General features: G+C 41.1%; 1 protein-coding gene and 1 non-coding gene across 2 annotated transcripts; both read right to left on the bottom strand.

The window, feature by feature from the left end:
- Nucleotides 1–16: 16 nt before the first annotated feature.
- On the bottom strand, nucleotides 17–20,080 carry LOC106713121 (Golgi-specific brefeldin A-resistance guanine nucleotide exchange factor 1). The gene is made up of 30 exons (XM_045681126.1): nucleotides 19,596–20,080; nucleotides 17,907–18,025; nucleotides 17,583–17,691; nucleotides 17,216–17,386; nucleotides 15,646–15,751; nucleotides 15,155–15,378; nucleotides 14,769–14,931; nucleotides 14,498–14,666; nucleotides 13,178–13,807; nucleotides 12,082–12,232; nucleotides 11,778–11,998; nucleotides 11,409–11,617; nucleotides 11,044–11,206; nucleotides 10,634–10,877; nucleotides 10,351–10,499; nucleotides 10,151–10,277; nucleotides 9,908–10,032; nucleotides 9,591–9,718; nucleotides 8,729–8,951; nucleotides 8,480–8,645; nucleotides 8,296–8,402; nucleotides 7,991–8,222; nucleotides 7,731–7,861; nucleotides 7,536–7,617; nucleotides 7,059–7,144; nucleotides 1,995–2,165; nucleotides 1,663–1,830; nucleotides 1,471–1,570; nucleotides 952–1,379; nucleotides 17–671 (listed from the first exon to the last, which is right to left on the bottom strand). The coding sequence occupies exons 1-30, from the start codon at nucleotides 19,894–19,896 to the stop codon at nucleotides 156–158; spliced, it is 5,919 nt and encodes a 1,972-aa protein (XP_045537082.1). The 5' UTR covers nucleotides 19,897–20,080; the 3' UTR covers nucleotides 17–155.
- Nucleotides 16,842–16,971, bottom strand: LOC123721748. Its single transcript, XR_006756301.1, has one exon. It is a non-coding gene; the product is annotated as a U11 spliceosomal RNA (small nuclear RNA).
- Nucleotides 20,081–20,095: the final 15 nt, after the last annotated feature.

Below are 20,095 nucleotides of genomic sequence, written 5' to 3'. Positions count from 1 at the left end.
TGCCACCTTTTGAATAAAAAAATACTTCACCAAAGATTAAATATATTAATATAACGTGGAAGAACTAATAAAACAATATAAACGGCCATCAGAATTAAACATTTCGCACATGAATTTAAAAATAATTCGCAATTGAACAATATTTGTCATCTGTGCTATCCCTCCTGTGCCGCAGTCAATGTGTCAAATAGGTCCGAGCCCGGGTTAGTCAGATCGTTCCCGGACCCAAAATAATTAGAGAAATTGAAAATACTGGATTCCTTCCTTAAATTCTCTGTGGATAAGAATTGAGCTAGATTACCGCTGTGACTGGGCGTAGTGTTCGCGCTGAAGGATTTCTGTTGCGCAGGCGCAGTCTCGTAGGGCTTTGGTTGTAGAAGATCTTGGTCCTTCGAGCCGGGCAAGTAGCGATTTTCTTCAGGATTAAAATCTTTCACTGTTATCTCATTAGCTTCGTTGTAGGGATTGGATAAATACTCTGCGTACAACTCACTCTGTTGGGTGTCACTTATTGGATTACTAACTTCAGTGTCCGTAATTGTGGACTCTATGGCGATTGTATAAGGTTCGTTTTGGTTTGCGCTCTGCTGTGGTGGAGCTGGATCAGCGGACCTCGGGTACAACACAGGTGGTTGTGTTTGTATAGATATGCCGATTGGAGTTGAAATCATCTGAAAAAAGGAATTACAATTTTCAATTATTTATTGTAGAAATGTTGGATCAAGTAAACTAAAGTTACATGGTCTCTCTTTAGTCCATTTATCAAGTTTAATAAATTAAATCATAATTTGGCATAGACGTATAAAATAGTCTAGAGGAACACATAGGCTACTAAGTTTTTTTTTTAATTTCGCGGACGGAGTCGCAGGCAAAAGCTAGTATTTGTATAAAGTAATAACTTACAAAGGCGCACGTTAAATTATTATTAATATTGTTGCTGAATGAACTCACCTCGTTCAAAGGCTGCAATAGCACAGAGGATGTGAGCCCCGTCTGGTCATACAGCGGGTTCCGGATCGGCACCAGGCCGCCGAGGGGCGCACACGGAGGTGCCGCGCTGCCGACTGCTGGTACTGCAGGAGGGGCAGCGCTAACTGCAGTCGGTGCCGGGGCCGACACATTAATCGGTGTCGGCGCCACCAGTGACGGTGTGGCCATGGGTGGGGTTTGGATGAGGTTGACGGGCGAGTGGGCCATCGACGCGACCAGGATGTTGGGAGATTGGGCGTGGGATGTCTGAACGTTTAGAGGGCGGGACGTGTGTGTGGGCGTGTCGGCGGGGTTGGGGGCGGGGACGGGTACGAGCGTGGGCAACGTGGCCGGTAGGGGGGGCTGCATGTGACTCGGCAGGTTGGTTGCGGGCCGCGTGTTGTCATTTACTGCAACATTAATTCATATTTAATTGTCGATAAGAAGAGTTAGTTAATAGAGGTAAAATTTAACGAGAGCGTATTGAAATGAAGAGGTTACCTTCGGGAAATAATTCGTCTTTAAGTGTGGGCAGGAACTCTCCTATGATCTGCCAGGTGAGGTACCACAGCTCGTTGTAGTTGTCGCCTGTGTTGAATATCTGCAATCGGGTAACAAAGAAATAAGTTTACAACTGTTGTGTCGATTCGTAATTTATTTCGAATTCGAAATGGTACAAATGTGCATGTATACCCTGACGGAGTGCATCACGAGCAGCATGTTCTTGAGCGACTCGAGCGCGGCCTCCTGCAGCGGCTCGTGCGGCGTGGCCAGCAGCGCGCGCTGCACGCCCAGCACGCGAGCCCACAGCGCGCCGAAGCCGGCGCGCGCGCTCAGCGCCTGCAGGTGCTGCAGGAACACCTGCACACCACAAACGCACTCTATATTAAAACCGGCGCTTGCCTCATGTGTGACTGTAAAGTCAATCAAAAGAACTTCAAGTATTCTTTACTGACTAATTGTGAAGTTGAGATCGGTATAGAAAAGAGGAAATAAATGCTAAATTAAGGTAATTTGTGTGTGACCTTGCACATGACGGTGTCGGCGCGCGCGGCGGCGTCGGGGCGAGGTGGGGGCGCGTCCAGCAGCGGCAGCAGCACGTGCTCGAAGCACGCCGCCCAGCCCGCGCCCCCCAGCGCGCCCAGCGCCGGCGCCAGCAGCGCGCGCTGCAGGTACGCTATCGCACTGTTCGCCACCTGACACCGCAATACACGATAACATTCTACTCTTTTAAAACACACCCAAATGAAATTAAAATTTTGGTCCTTCGAGACGGATAAAATAACAAAAATGTGTTATTGAGAAAAACGAGTAAGGAAAAGCTTTTAGTTTAGCTATTTTAAATGACAACTAAAAAAAAATATTTCTGGAGAATTTTTTTGGAATAGAGAAAAATAAATAGTACATTTGATTTTGTAGATATCTATATTTCAATACTTAATAACAATTAGACAAATTTTAATTTAATGGATGTATTCATATTTATAATATAAGTAATAATAAACAAACAAAGTAACAGAATAAATATTTATTTTTTCTACAACATATACGTATTAGATTAAATGAGTTTTGCTACAACAAGTCATCATTATTGGATATACAACGGCCGAGGGTCTACAGTTCCTAGTCCAGTTTCCAATGGTACATTGGTTTCCACCAGCTGAAGTTCCTGAAAATAAAAAATATAGCTAAAGAAAAATAGTTCTTTTCAAAAAAATGCTTTTAAATCAAATTGTTAAAAACCAACATATAGATAAGAACAAAACACATACCTTTCTTGTATTTTAGATTTTGTATCGTTAGTGTGAACTTGTAGAAGTACACTGCACAGATACAGTCCTTGTATAACATAGAATAAGTATTGCCAGTTCAAAATATACGATCCATTTTCGTCATGTTGTTCACTGTCCATTGCATAACGATTGTTATTTTTATTCAGTGTTAAAATATTTAGTTGACCTTCCTGCTTAGATCGGGAGTCTGTGTCTACTCTATACGATCTGACATTATGATTAATCGATTTCAAATCGTTATCGCGTAATTCGAATCGAGTAGATAGTGATAAATCGCGTTCATCTCGTCTTAGTATGGTTCGCAAGTCTTCGCGTAAGTAATGTCGGTTTTCTGTAGATTTGACCCGTTCAGAGAGCTCACGAACAATGCTGGCATGATTAGTACGTTTCATGTCGGAAATTCTTCTGGCTATAATATCCCGTTCGGATAAACCTCTGATGTTATGTTGGATTTCTGTGCGTTTCCTAATTTGTTCGGAGAGCTTGCGAACAATTCTTGAACGTTGTGTTACATCAGACATACTTCTTTCATGACGGATATCGTTGCGAATTCGATCTTCTCTTAGCCTATTTTCATTTCGTTCAAATCTCCTTTCGTCATTTCGTCTATTCTGATGTCTTTCTGTAAGGTAATTTGTAAGTCTTGATCTAACATTATGTCGTTCGTCAAAGCGGGACATATCGCGTATAACCCTGTCATTTGCAATACGTTCTGAGGTTCTTTGAGATAGTTCATTAATATTGCGTCGAACATTCATGCGTTCAGTGTTCAGATTTCTGGAAAATTCTGTCTCCTGCCTTTCTTTTTGCTGCAGGCCATAAGCTGCAGAAACGCGTTCAGAATTATGACGAACACCTCGAATCTGATCAGGAGTGTATGCGACGTCACGATAGAGGCTACGCAGGACGTGTTCTCGTTCTCTAAATACACCGGATTTCATATTCCGTTCAATACTGTGGGCATATTGATTTTGTCTAGTCATGCGAGTTTGTGGTAAGTTTTTATAGCGACCAGAGTTGTCTATTCGGCGAGAGACTCTGGCTTCAAGATCTGATAGGCTTCGTGATTGTATTACATCTAAACGAGAACGTCGATCCTCTTGGTGGCGTCGGGTTTCTGGTCGTTCTGCTACAAATCGTGCTTTCGATTCCACACTACGTCTTACATTAATGCGTGCTTGAGGATTCTGGCGATCTCGCATATTAACTCGATCCATAGATAAAGAAAATTTACGATTCTCCCTGTATATTGCATTTGCAGAGAATCTAGCATTATTTTCATCTCTTACAAGTCGGTTATCGGTAGTGTATTGACGATTGTCACGTTCTGTCGAATCTCGGGATACTTGATCTCGTTCTTGCCTCATATTGTAACGTTCTCTTCGTAAATCCATAGGACGTTCTGCACTTCTTCGCGTAGCACCAAAGTCACTAACTGCTCGTGAGAATCTTCTATTTATATTGAATCTAGCTTCATTATCATCAGCGTCAGAAACGTGCCTGAATCTGGTATCAAGACGTTCAACGGAAGATCGTAATACCTGGCGATCGGTACTGTATTGTTTGTTTTCACGTTTAATGGCAGAGAATCGACGTTCAGTTAAAAATCTAGAAAGTTGGCGTCTAGAGCTTAAGTCACGTCGGGAATTTGCTTCGCTTGGAATATTTCTACGCTCGGAAACGTTGCGTTCAAATTTAACACGTCGTGTTTCGATTGATTCCGGTCGTGTACGGGAGAATCGTTGATCATCACTACGTAATGTGGATTGTCGTTCTGTTGACATACGATACTCTGTGCGAGTACGATCATTTCTGGTGTGATCACGTTCATGAGAACGACGAAATTCTTGTTTGGAAATTCTGCTTTCTGTTTCAATTTGTCTAGTTGGTGTGCTTAGAATTCGGCGTGTGTTATCATATATCTGCCTATCACCTTGTGGAATGGATCGAGCAGAGCGACGATTCTCATCGAGTTCTTTTCTACGCAATTCCCTTGTAAAGCGTGAAAGGATTTCAGATCGTGTTCCTTCCATGAAAGCACGAACAGAAATGCGGTCTGTAATGCGCCGTGAATCCCGTTCGTTTGAAAATGTTCGTTGCATTTGTGATCTCGCTGTGCGAATGTTTGTTCGGAGAGAAGACAAATGAGGATCGGACAGACGTATTTCACGTTCATAAGCATCTTTATAATTAGCCACATAAATCCTATCCCTAGTCAATATTGGTGACTTAGAAAATCTTCTCTTTTCAACAGTATCTAATGAAGAATGCCGATCCAAAAGAAATAATTTATCACGGTGGTTAGTGCTTAAGCGAGACGTTCTTGAATCTCTCATCATTCTATCTTCAGATTGTAATTCAACTCGAATATTATCACGAAAACTACGCACATCACGAATTTCTCTAAAAGATTGTAAGTTTGAATTAAAATTGTTGCCTCTTTTAGTAGCATAGCGCCGTTGATCATTAATATCTTCAAATTCTCTTGAACGACGTACTTCATTCCTGTTATCTTGACGCGATTCAAAACGAGACCTGACTTGACGTCTTTCTGTATTCTCTCTAGTTATCTGACGTTCAGTTTTTCTATCAAAATCAATGAAATTTCGTTCCATACGTCGTATTTGTCCATTCCTAGAATCGTACCTACGGAAAGTTTCTCGGCGATGATCATAACTCCTTTGGAGCGTATTTCTTGCATCATCTTTGCGTACGTAGTTTTTTTCGCGAGTATCAAATCGGTTAAAATTGTGTGCTACATGTTGTGTACGTCTTTGTATGAAATTCCAGTCATTACTTTCCGTAGATTTATCTTCAGAAGTACGACGATATGCTGATATGTCTCTATCGTTTTTCCATCTAGAATTTCGTATATCAGGACCTCGTATTAAATCTGGGTCATCGGCTGGTTTATCTCGTAGTCCACTATAGGACAGAAGCCTGGTACTAGAGAAGTCGTGTTCGCAACACTGTCTTCCATTAAACCGTTCCGATGTACTCGGAGACGTTAACCAGAGTAGGGTGAGCAGTAACAAATGCCAGCAATACATAACTGTATCCTTAGGGAAGTGTTGTTTCACCGTCGGATGCTGGATCTGTACTGACTGAGATCTGGCTGCCACCGAGCTTTTATACCAGTTCGAGGCTTCGTTCGATTACAATTCTATTAGACGCAAGAACGCGTTCAATTTTCACTATCTTACACGAGGACATTTTAAATGTGGCTTAAATCATTCACAGGCGAGGATAAAATCTATTTAAGTGACAATTTATTATTTCTCCTTTCTTATAGTAAAGCCGAAAATTTAAATTGAAATTGTATGATTATTTATTTTAATATCGTTAATACATATAAAATAGAAAATATTAGACAAGTAACTTTAACAATTTTGAAGGCAATTATAGAAAAAATAGCATACTTACTTTGAGTTAAAACTTTGCATATTAAACTTGCAGAAAATGTATTAATTTAAATAAAAATTTCAAAAGCACTTTAACCATAGTATATATATTTATACATCGACGATACGATTATCATCATCATCAGCTCACTAAACGTCCCCACTGAGGGACTTGAAGCCTACCCTAGGTTAGGTGTGACTAGGCCATAGTCAATCACGCTGGAACTTTGCGGATTGACTTCACACATATCTTTGAATTTTTTCTCAGATATGTGCAGCATCACGATGTTTTCCTTCAACGTAAGAATGTCGGTTTAATGTGTATATGTAAATCGAAAAACACAATACATAGCGAGTTTCGAACTCAGCACCTGCAGATTACAAGTCAAGTGCTTAACCCCTGAGCTACCGACGATCTTACGACTTTCATCAAAATCTAACATAAAATGTTTTCTGATCACTCCCTTGTTATTAAGCGGTGTGAAGATTGTTGGCTATAGTATATCAGTGTGTGGGCTGTGGGCTGTGAGCTGTGTTATCAGAGGGTCGCAGCTGTGACGAGGGTTGGCAACAAAATTATCTGATTGTATTCACCGGAGCGATTGATTGACAATTATTCCTCGCCCCAGTGACGTCACACAAACCTAGTTATCGAGAACATTCTATTTAGGCTCATATAAGTAATTCAAACGACATTGACGTAGAAAATCTGGTTAGCGAAAAATTTTCTTTGTTCATGTTTTATGCATCAGTATTTTTTCAGTGGGAATAAAATTAGTTTTTAAAACAAAAAAATATTTATCCGGCTCGAAGGACTATATTTTAAAATGTTAATGTATCAATAATTTGATATGAAAAAAACGAAAAACTAAGTAACAGATGTAAAATAACATACCTGTCGGCGCCTGTCAGTGCAGAATTCAGCGATACCTTGCAGCAATGGCTTCCACGCCACCTCCCACAAGTCATAGTCTTCACCTCCTTTATCATACAATAATACAATGTTTCAAAAGTATTGACATGAGTTTACATTGCCGAAACAATGATACAAATTTATTATATGTTTTAAAGAATTGCTAAATTATGTATCCTTAAAATTGCAAGTCTAAATACAAAGACATGTCAAATTCAATGTATGGCGTTCATTGCGATGTTTGAATTTTTTAAATAATTTTGTACAAATTATGAGATAAACTGAATTAATATTAAAAATAAGAGTAGCTTATATTATATAGTTACATGAGATACTTTACTAGAAATATTTTGTAATTTAAGTGTTTTATCGTAAAGTATAGTTTGTCTATGATTTAGGGTTTTGATTGTAACTCTGCAGTATGATGAAGCGATGTCGGGTAGTTCAGTGTGTACTCACCATGTCCCTGGTCTGCCTCCTCGCGCCACCACTTGAAGATCTGCGCAGTACGACTGTGCAGCGTGTGCATCAGGTCTAACAGCTGACACAAACATAATGCTAACTTATTTTAGGTATAAAATAACCAGAATTATAGTTTATCTCATTTAGATGATAATTAGTATAAAAACAGTAGTAATATTTGGATAATATTACCTGTATGCTGACCATGTGGTACTGGTCCAGCGTGTCCAGCTCCTCGTCGCTGGAGTCTCCGCCCTTGCGCCGCCCTCGCCCGCGACGAGCTCCGCCCTCGCCCTCTCCACCTCCACGGGGACCCTTCGTACCTGTACACCAACATTACACTGATTACACTTGTTAACTTAACAATAGTAACTAATTACCTATAAAATATGACTACTATGTATTCAAATGTGTACGTATGCGTGCGTGTGCGTGTACGTGTACGTGTGTACCGTGCGGGTGCAGCGTGGCGCGGGCGAGCAGGCGCACGGCGCGCACGGCGGCGCGGCAGTTGTGCGGCGTGACGTGCGCCACATCGCGCACCACCAGCGCCAGCGCCTCCGCGCACCTCGCCAGCGCGCTCGCCCGGTGCGCGCGCAGCACCACACCCTCCACCTCCGCATTCCACAGACCACCCCCGGCCGCGCCCTCCCGTGCACCCTCCGCGCTCGCCTCCTTCTTTACCTTATCACAATTATCTTACGTTAATTTCCATCATAACATAGTTTGAATAATCTTCTTTTCTATAGAGACATACCAAAATCCACCCCTGCGTGTGGGGCGAGTGCGACAGCTCGCTCTCCGAGGACACACTTGTCGGTCGCTTCTCTGTCTCCTCATCGGATGCTTCCGACCGACTGGATGCTGTGAAAACACAAAACATTTGATATATACATACAGTGAAGCTCTCATGAGATAGGAAAGACCGCGGCGGTACCTACATCCAGCGGCGGGAGGCCACCTGTCCCCGTCGGGTCGGGTGCGGGAGGTCTGCGGCCAGGCGCCGGCGCCCGCGGCCGCCAGCAGCGCCAGCAGCACCCCCCACTCCTCGCCGCTGTGCACGTTCTGCGCCGACGTCTTCACCAGCTCGTACAGCCCGCACGATATCTGCACACAGTGAGATGCGGCCAGTCAGTACATCAGTCCAGCTCAGCGAGAGCGAACCCCCGGTCTGACCACAAGATGCTCACCACATCCGCCTGCTGGTAGAATAGCTTGTATGGGAGGTGGAAGAGCAGGGCGAGGTGGTGCAGCACTGCGGGCGCGCACAGCTCGCAGCGCATGAGGCGCGCGGAGGTGCGCAGTAGCGCAGTGAGTGCGCGGGTGAGCGGCTGTGCGCCGCGCGCGCTCGCCCACCACACCACGCGCTCCACGTGCGCGCTCGCCTCCCCCCACACGCTCGCCAGCCGGTCTCTGCACACGTCATACATACATCTTCATACAATACCACCAAATACCACTACGCAATTCGTTATCCATTATAAAATAATCAATACTTCATATTACATATTACATAGTATAAAACAAAGTCGCTTTCGCTGTATGTCCGTATGTATGCTTAGATCTTTAAAACTACGCAACGGATTTTGACGCGGTTTTTTTTAATAGATAGAGTGATTCTTAAGGAAGGTTTGTATGTATAATAAATGCATAATATAGTAGAGAAACACTGATAAATTTAAAGTTTTTTAATGTGATGTCGTAAATAAGCACGTTTTTTTGCGCTTATATTGCAAACGCTGGCTGAACCCTACGAGATAGACCAAAATAATGTACTACAGTATTGTTCACCTTAAAAAGTTCAACAAAAAAGTCCGCGATGGTATATGTCTATCTCTTAGGGATAACCCAGCATAACCATTTTTATTCTTTTACGAAGTGATTTTAAACAATACAGCATTAATCCTAATCCATTTAAGTACCTTAAATAAATTGTGCATTTATTCTGTAGTAGGTATATTTTGCATTGCACCCGTGCGAAGCCGGGGCGGGTCGCTAGTTAATAATATAGTATGGATAGAAAGAGTCATATAGTATTTAAGTGTGACTTACCTATTTTGTATAAGTGTTTTTCCAAGTAGTTCCAGAAAGAAGATAGTGATGTCTTCTAAATGAGGATTTAACTGTAAACTTTCAGGGTCCGGCGGTGTGCCGGCAGTCACCATGGCTCTCACTAGCTCCTGGATGAACAACAAAAATTTTACTATTCATTATATTTTTTATTTCACCCAACTCGAAGGACCAAATTCACACAACTCTAGGACTAATTTAGTTTATAGTTCAGACATGAAATCCGAATTGAAATAAACTGTACATTTTCTATGTAAGTTTCATATAAATAATTTCAAAAGGTTCATTTGAAATCTTACTTGTAAGCTTTCCAGCTGCAAGAATTTAGTTTCAGTGATGAGCAGACCGGGGAAGTTGCACTTGGCCACGCAATCTGTCGCCACGTCAATGAGGGCCTTCTCATGGGGGGTGGGGGCCCGCATTCCTAAAACATCATTTTAAGATTAGAAAGACATAAAAAGTTATATACGAGTAAATTCCAAGTAAACATTGAATAAGAAGTTAAATACAATGAAATGAATTAATCCAGTAATAAAACTGACCTGTCTCTCCCAGTGCGATGTAGGAGTAGATACTGGAGAGCAGACCGGAGTCGGAGCCGCGCGCCGTATCGCGGATGAGGGACACAGTACCGCCCGGAGCCAGGTAGTCCTCCGCCTCAACTAAGCACTGACCAAAGTAACCGAGAATTAATATGAAAAACTTTGAATATAGGGAGACATTTAAATATCTGTAATCGTACCTTGGGCAGAAGTCGTCCAATGTACAGAGTTTGCAGTATCTCCAGCAGATGTCGCCAGGCGTCGCGCACACAGTCAGCATGTCTAGCCGCCACTGTGCATGCGCGTCTCAGCGCCAGCTGCGCCTTCATAGACTGACCTAGAGATACGCCTGCGCAACAAAAAATTTAACATAAACTACCAGAAAAACTAGCCTACGATAGTTAGTGTATGTTTTATCCTGTAATTAACTGGTTTAGATCCATTAATATATCTCAAAATACTTTTCTATATGAAGTACTGTACCAATAGCGATGTAACCAGCGTGCGGGGGCGCCAGCAGTCCGCTGAACTTGCACAGTGTGAGCAGTAGCGTGTCCAGCGGCACTGTGTCGGGCTGCAGACGCGCCAGCAGCGCCGCCACGCGCTCCAGCCCGCCCAGCGCCGCCAGCGACACGCACTCGCCCCGCCCACCGCCCGCACCGGCCCCGCCCACCTCCTCCGCACTCGGCTGCGGCGCGCGCTCGTATGCCGCTGACAATGCCGATATCTAAAGCAACGTATTATATTGGATAAACTTGTCACTTCCCATTTTTTCGAGTCACTTTAACATTTGAGAAAGTGTGACCTAGAAAGCTCATCAAAAGGTAAAGCTCGTCTCTCCAGGATCACTGCCACGCATCTCAAAAGCTGTATATTATGTGGGTGTAAGTTACCGCAGGGGGGCAGAGCAGAGGCAGCAGACGCGCATGGTGGTGAGGTAGGGGGGGTGCGCGGTATGCGGCGGCAGGACCTCGCGCGCGCCGCTGCAGCACACGCCACAGGTACGCCTCGCGCACTAGACCCACGCGCTCCGCCGGCATCACCATCTCCTCGTTCCTATATGTACACCACACACGTCAGTTAGACCCCTTTTCCACAAACATACTAGATACTAGCATAGTAGTCACAGTGGAAATATAGAACTTGCGACTAAAATCGCCGTGTTTCGAAGATTTGGATTGCTTTGTGTACGAATGGCCTTAGTAATTTTGATCAACGGGATTATTTAGATAAGTTGAAATAAGCGTGCAAATCTCACTTGATAGAGTTGAAGATGGCTTCTAGCATGGGCTGGTCGAAGTCTCCGGTGCCGTTGCAGCCGCGAAGGTTGCGCACGAAGTCCTCCGCCGTCATTGGCACATTCAGCTTCTTGGCGTTGTGGTTGTGCTGGTCCATGTTCAGCATGATGATGGCGTACGCCAAACGGAACGCCGCGTCCGTGTTCGCGAACGGCGACCCGTTTGTCGTCTGATAATGAAAACGTCATTAAGTAACAGAAATTATGTTTTCGTCTTTTACTTTTAAAGGAATGTGTCGTAGCTATTTTAACTTTTCTTTTTAGTCTTTAGACTTACTAATTTGTCAAATTTAGTACTATTTGGTGATATTAGACAATAATATAACGTACATGCCACCTCTCCGCGAACTTCTCCATGACCAAGAAGATGAGCGGCGCCTCCCCGGGCAGCCGGAAGGTCTCCAGGTACTGGCGCAGCGCGATGTCGATGCGCTGTCCGCGGTAGTCGAAGCTGTCCGCGAACGCCGACAGCACTGACACGCCCCCTGACACGCCCTCGCCCACCCCCGACCCCTCCTCACCCCGCGACGACCGCTTGCAGATGTACTCGCCTGTACACACGACATATTGTAACAACTTCAAGTTATGTCGAAATCGCAAAAAGTAATAATAAGTATCTAAATGGTATACAAACCGATCATCTTTTTATCCAAGTCGGGGTTCTCTCTGAGGAAGAGCGCGACCTGGTGAGGGTCGAGGGGTGTGGCCAGCACGCCGTGCTCCTGCAGGAACTCCACCCCTCGCTCCGGCTTCTGGTTGAACAGCTCCGTGCCCTGCGTCACCCACTGCAACACAACACCACACACATCACCTCATCATCTACACTACACCAAACACTGCAGTGAGAAGTACTAAAGGGACTATGTCGATAATAAGTCACATTCAGTCATTATATTGTAATTTAGCTGTAATTTATTAGTAAAATCTAGTTTTTCATTTATATTTAAAACTGCCATCTTATATATATAAAAATCTTGTGTCACGACGTATGTTGCCAATAAACTCCAAAACTATTGAACCGATTTCAATCAAATTTCACATGTACCCGTATTTTGGTCTAACTTACTGGATATAATAGTTATCATCTCAATTATTCGCTTAAGTCGTGAATGTAAACGAATAAAATGTATCAATTAATTGTTTCTTAAGCAAGTGTTATTTATTGTTTAGTTTTATGAAGTTCTCATAGATGGCGGTGTACGTTAATACATAGATAAAATTCTTCAATATTGTTTGACATCTAGGTTGCAAATACACTCAATAGATGGCGCTGTGTTCTGTTTATTAGAATATAAATTCTATGATTTTATTTCATGTAATATTTATTTCCTTATAAAGTTTTTTTTAATTAGTTGCGGGCGACATCTATCTATATATATATATATATATATAAAAGAAAGTCGTGTTAGTTACACTATTTATAACTCAAGAACGGCTGAATCGATTTGACTGAAAATTGGTGGGCAGGTAGCTTAGAACTAGGAAACAGACATAGGATAATTTTTACCCCGTTTTCTATTTTTTATTCCGCGCGGACGGAGTCGCGGGTAAAAGCTAGTAATTATATAAAAACTTAGTGCTGCATAAATATCATAGAGCTGTACAGTAACAGTAGAATTGTAATTTCACACGAGGACAGAACAATGAGAAAGGAGTAGGAGAGAAATGTACACACCACTCATGAATGTACCCACTGTAGATACACTTGTTAAATAATAAATAATGCTTACCTTTTTCATATTTTTAATATTATCAAGTTCAGCTTCAGTTGGTAGTTTACCAGTGGGCTTGTGTCGTGCGATGCGAGCGCTTGTTACGTACTGACTGATGTCATGTGTCACATGGTCACTCACCACTGACACATCGTCCATGCCACCCAACTCCAATGACACCTGCCCGCCTCTACCAAACACTTCAACTCCTTTCTCCTCCTCAACAATCTCTATCTCACTCTTCTCCATTTTTTGACTAGTTCCCATTTCTATAGCCTCTATTATCGTCATCAGAGCTTCCAGTGATAAAGAATGTATATTGTAAGCTGTGGACGATACCACATTTTTAGATAACAATTTAGTTATTTCTTCAAATACATTCATGCAGTATATATCACAGTCGTAATTTAGATATAATTCTGCGCAAAAGCCAGGTATCCTGAACATCTGAGCTAGACTTTCTAACGCCAGATGATGTATTTCTTTTAACTCGTAGATAGATTTGGAAGTATCTGCGGATATTATTTCGATAATCTTCTTGAAGAAGGCCTCCATTTGAAATTTAAGATGATATCTTAACGACTCGAATAATAAAAAGGACACTTGCAAGTCCAGTGCAAATATTGTTATCCTTTCCGTGTCTAATAACTGCAAGGAAGAGAAATAGACTAAATAGAGAAGAAAATCTTTTGGCATATTTATACATATTAATACAATTAGAGTTTATGTACATACGTAATATGGAAAAAAACATATTTTGCACACATTCTGTATTTGTGTAAAAATTGCGTTTTTTCTGGGTAATCTCCGGAAGAGCTGGACCGATTTTGTTTTTTTTTATATTACAAGGTGGCAAACGAGCAATCAGCCACATGAATTCGCCAAAATGGCGAAAGGGACCGCTGCCCATAAACATTCGCAATTACAGATGCGTTGCCTACCCTCAATCGATGAAGGACGAGACGCACAAAAAGAAAATATTTAACCTTCATATGCATCTCCTCCTCCATCAAATCCACCTTCCCTTCCCATCCTTTCCTTATAAGAAAAGATTGTGAAGGGGAAGATGACTAAAATGAGTCCTCCAGCACCACACTCATCAGACTGTACTTGGAATTACTTCCACTTGACGTCTGTCTTCTGTGAGGTCGTGGTATTTCACTGAGCGAGGACAATTCCTGCAACTGATATTGCTGACGTCTAACACTGTTAAAAAGGAGGAATTATTGTTTTTCCTGCACTGAAGAAGTCGCGGGTGATCCCTAGTATTGAAATATCATTGATGCTGTCAAAGTGAGGTGTCATCTTGATGTCACAGTGTATGTGGTGTATACTGACGCTGAGCAGGTTCCTGCAGAGAGGGTCGCGCACGAGATGCAGCAGCGCTGGGTATCTCGGCAGCTGGTCTGCGGCCACCTCCAGCGCGGTGCCCACCAGCGCCAGCCCCAGCTGCACCATGGCGGAGGTGTTCTGACCCTCCAGAGGATTGCACAATGATATCACGAACCTACAACCATACAAAGACTTCATCTTAGTCTGTTCATCATGTGATGAAGATTCAGAAGACTGTGATGTGATGTTTTTTCGAGTACAATACTGGTCCTAATACCTAAATAGTTCTCTGACACAGACGAGGCCGTACGGCTGCAAGTTGGGCGTCTCCTCCTGCGGTGTGAACCTGATGCCGCGGTGGTTCACGTACTCCTCCAGCTTCTCTTCCACCTCCTTTTGTGTCTCATCTTTCACCTCCTCCTCCTCGGCTTGCGGGAGATCTGACAAAAATAAATATAAATTAAAACTGTTCAATATAGAACTGGAGTCAAAAAATCTACTTTTCTTTACTATACACATCCTTCCTTTCTTTTTCTTTTATTTTCTCTGTCCAGCTTTTAAGAATAAATTAAAACATGACTGTTCTGGTACAACTCTTTTCAAATATGTCGGCAGCCCGCAGTGATCTGCTATATTTATACTTCTTCAACAAAGGCAACATACCGTCTTTGGTCTCTTCAGCAAGTTCACACTTTGTGTCGTCTTCGAGCTGCGAGTCCTGTGTGTCAGTGTTGCTGACGCACTTCTCCAGCAGCTGGGAGATGGAGGGGTTCCCGTGCGCCAGGTCCATGGAGGAGTGCCTCGCGTGCTTCTTGCTCGGACTCTTCACCTGCTGCTCCACAGGCTCTATCGTTATTTCCGCTTCGTTCATTAGATTCTTATCTTGGCTGAAATTATATATAAATATTGAGATGGCATTTATAAAACAAACTAGCTGTCGCCCGCAACTCTATCCGCGCGGAATTAAAAAAAAACTTTATAAGTAGCCTGTGTTCCTCCAGACTATGTTTTACATCTGTGCCAAATTTCATAAAGATCTGTTAAGCCGTTTTGGAGATACCTTCATACTAACATCCATCCATCCAAACATTGCTATTTATAATATTAGTGAGAAGTGCGATAGAGATACTATTATTAAGTATAAATGTATTTACTTCTGTCTATGAGTAGCGTCGACTTTTGAATCGTTGTCTATGTTCTCAACAGTGGGAGAGGTAGCTCTGTCAGTCAGTGATGACTTTCTGTCCAGCGAGTTTGTACCTGAAAGTTTAGAAATCTTTTGGAGTAAAAATAAGGAAGAAATTATTACATATGTTAGAGAAAGGATTAAATTTTTTTTTTTTCAACTAAAATGATTAAAATAAGATGTCGGATAGCATTTTCTGGAAAAAATGGTTTATTAAAAATGTTTGAATAACTAACATTTTTGATATCCTTTATCAAGTTCAATTATAAATGTTTCCAAACAGTATTCACTGTTGATTCGAAGTAATTTCACAAAACACTTCCACAAATACAACACTGTTCTCTCGTTACGTAAAATCAACTTTGACACAGTATCACATATAATAATTCTCACAGTTTGTTTTAAAACACCCATTTTTTTTACAAGTTTAATTTGTACATTTTAACATTACTACTTAACAAAAAATAAAATAAAAAGTTATTTTATTTTTTAATTTCTGGTTCTCTTCAAAGTCGATGTGTTGATGTTACAAGTTATTGAACTTAAATGACGCATTTTTGTTGATAACAAAATTTCGCTAAACTAATTTTGTTATCGAAAAACGTTATGATCTAAATAAAAAGAATAACAAATTGTTAGGAAGATTATGTATTTTTGTTTAGAGATCGGGTCAGTTAGTGTTTTTTTTATTTCGCTAATTTTGCTTTGAAACACCTCAGGTTTCATCTATTCTACGTAGATAGTTAAAACAGAGCTTTAAGGAAATACTCATCCCAGCATTTATTTAATTAATAAGGAAATTAAAAGATAAAAGTTAATTATCAATATAACCACTAAAAACCAGTATCATAATATGGGTATCCATAATATTTGTTTTTACCAGACATGTGTAAATCAGCTCAGAACCGGTTCACAGAGTCACATAGACTTGAACCATTGAGCTCAACTAAATTGAAAGCTGAGTCGACCAGCCTTGAGCTGCCTGTCAGTTCGTAGCTCGAAACGCAAATCATAACTCTATGCAGGTACAAATTGAGCTGATCTTTGAACTGGTTCATTGATCTGCAGGTCTTCTAATTTAGTTACCTGACCTTGTCATTTCTGACTGAGATAAGGGACGACTATACCCGAAAGTTTGAAAAAAAAACGTTTATTTCTAATAAACGAAGCGCCGGTACATGTAGGTAGCCAACTGCCTCGCGATCACAAAAATTATGTGTTGGGTATGTCTTGATAACCATACCCCGCCGACCGTTGCCGGTCGCGTGCCATCAAAGCGGCAAACACCCTTTTTTAAGAACTCATGCCGTATATGGCGTCATATATTCCGAGAAAAACAAAACCATAGCGCCATTTAAAATACAGCTACCGCCATCTAGTATGTGGAAGTAAAAACTTTAAAAATAAAATAATTTTCATTTCGTTACGTCTAAATAGATATAATTTAGTCAAACATAAAGAAAGACACCCCTTTTAAAGGACATCAACCAACCATAGTTGGTTTTCCACTTAGTGTGTAGTTGGCCTTAGTTACTTACTATGTGCAGTACTCATAGATTTCTTCTTGGTGGACTTGTCTCGTTTCTTGAGCGAGAGGCTGAGCGTGGCGAAGTTCGCGCCGGTGTCCTCCGGCGGGAACTGCGGCAGCCGCATGAAGATCAGTTGCGTCATATCCCGCAGGCACTGCTCCGCATTGCGCCGGAGTAACTCTGGATGGTAACAATACATGTAATAAAGCCTAACAAAGTTGAGCGATATTTCTCAAAGATAGAAAAATCTTATTTATATTTAAAATGCGAAAGATTGGATAGATGGATGAATGGAAGTTTGTTATTACAAATCTCCAGAAAGGCTAAATGAATCTCGCTGAAATTTCACATATAGGCTACTAATTAAGTTTTTTACCTGTTAGTCTGGTTTCAAAACATATTCTAAAGCAGCTGAGCATTATCTCGCAGACACTCTCATCTGTCAACATGGCACCCTCTGGACTTAACATAAGAGTGCGGAGAACCTACAACAATTATGAATGAATCTTAATCTATTCTATACAATACTACAACTTAATCAACTATTAGTATCCTTACACCTCCTTGGGTCCTTGAAAACCCAAAGGGAGGGTTCATCAACAGATAACATTTTAAAAGAGGACAAAAAAAGTTTGTTTTCTGTTGTCTTTAAACATTAAATCAATAAACTGACTGCAACATAAACTGAAAGCATACTTACTTGTAAAATCTTCATAAGCACAACACCGTCAGAAGAGTGGTCAGTGCCAACAAACCTAGCATGAGTGACTGCATCTGCAATATCCTCCACTGTGGCCGGTACACTTGGATGTGTTGGATCTGGAAGAAACCAAAGAACCATGAAAAATAGATGTTGGCCGATTCTCAGACCTACTGAATATGCTCACAAAATTTCATGAGAATCGGTCAAGCCGTTTCGGAGGAGTACGGGAACGAAAACTGTGACACGAGAATTTTATATCTATGTATATAAAAGAAAGTCGTGTTAGTTACACTATTTATAACTCAAGAACGGCTGAATAGGTTAGACTGAAAATTGGTGGGCAGGTAGCTTAGAACTAGGAGACAGACAGGAACTTTTTTATCTTGTGTGCATTTTTATTATTCTGCGCGCGGAGTCGCGGGTAAAAGCTAGTTTGCTATAAATATTTTAAACAACTAATACTTTTTTCATAGTATATTGTATTTTCATAGTACTAAATATGTTTAGCAAAGTTCAAATCAGTCTATCTTAATTCATCATATCATTATATAATTACAGTTACATTTAAAAGTGGTAGATCCCACATCAACAATATTTGTTGGGTGCACGAATTGGTCGGGTCGACCGGTGAAATACCACAACCACACAGAAGAAAGGCGTCAAGTGGAAGCAATTCCACGTTTGGTCTGATGAGTGTGGTACCGGAAGCCTAATTTTAGTCCTCTTTCCTATTAAGAAAGGATGGGAAGGGGAAGTGGATTCGGCGAAAGAGGGGACGCATAGGAAGGAGAAATATTCTCTTTCTGTGCGTCCCCTTCTCCGTTAATTAAAGGTAGGCGACGCATCTGCATTTGCGGATGTCTATGGGAAAAATATATAAAGTCAACCTGTCAAATGAAAACAGTTATATGTCTTATGGTGTATGGATTGTGTGAAAGAGGGCAAGAAGGAAGAGAGCGTAAGAAGGGGGTAAATTCAGATATGATAGATAGAGATGTATGGAGAAGTAGTACATACTGTGCCGACCCTCCATAGGGATAAGTGCAGGTTGATGATGATGATGATGATGATGCTGATGATGTCTTATGGTAACTATATAAGGTGCTGAGTAAAGAATTATATATCCCATCTTTTAGGCAGACAAGGAGTTTGTGAACTGACTTAAACATAAGGTGGATCAAAATATTTTAGGGATTATTTGGTGTATAAATTATAACATTATGTTCTTATGCATAATATATGTTATCAATATCTGATAAGAATTTCATAATATCAAGAAGTGTGGAATTATAATGATATAAATTGCATTATTGAATATAGTTATTACATATGTGAGTACCAATTAAATGCAAGTTTAAGAATGTTTAATGTACTAGAAAATGCTTACTACACCATTGTTTGTAAATATTATTAGGTATTACTAATTAAAGGCTGAAAATTGCCAATACCTTTAATGTTGTATATTTATTTGATAAGAAAGATTACATTGTCAAGCAGAAGGGACAAAAACAACAGTATTGACTGATCCACAAATATATGTGGCCCTCAAAATAGTATAATTTTATTGCTTTACAATTATAATTTCCATTGTTAAGTTTTACCGTTTCTCTCACTAATTCTGTCTTAGATTCAGAATAGTTCGAATAATTGAATTTGTAGAAAAGTACTTTTTTTTAAATATCTTACCTATAAGTCCATATGATAAAAATTTGTGTATGGCTGAAAGAGCAAGGCTTGTGACTGGCCCCGTCGTCTCTTTACTCCGTATTACCTCCAGAAAGGGGCTCAAATACGTCGGTGGATCAAGAAGTCGTAAATCCTCTACTTGGTTCAATATTGTCTTTAGATCCTGGAAGGTTCTCATGAGGACGTCGTACTCTTCATTAGGGAAGGAGTGGGAGCCCCATCGTGTACTGCGTCGCATGGCAGTGACCAGCATGGCCATCTCACCCTGGACCACGAATATTCCATTCCCAGGCAGCGACATCCTGATTTTATTTGCTAACGACTAGGCAACAACGAAACACCAAAACACTCTACATATTTATAAAACACTCTGTTCAGTGTTGTGTTTGGGAACACAAAGATATATAAATTCGACTACTAGTTTATAATAAAAATCAATAAGAAATTACAACTTGATTATCAAATTCCATCACCATCACGGTCATGTTGACGTTTCAGAT

This window comes from Papilio machaon, chromosome 15, assembly GCF_912999745.1.
Source record: "Papilio machaon chromosome 15, ilPapMach1.1, whole genome shotgun sequence".
Lineage (NCBI taxonomy): Eukaryota > Metazoa > Arthropoda > Insecta > Lepidoptera > Papilionidae > Papilio > Papilio machaon.
Note: the sequence above shows the minus strand (reverse complement) of the source record. Positions and strands in the feature narration are given on the sequence as shown.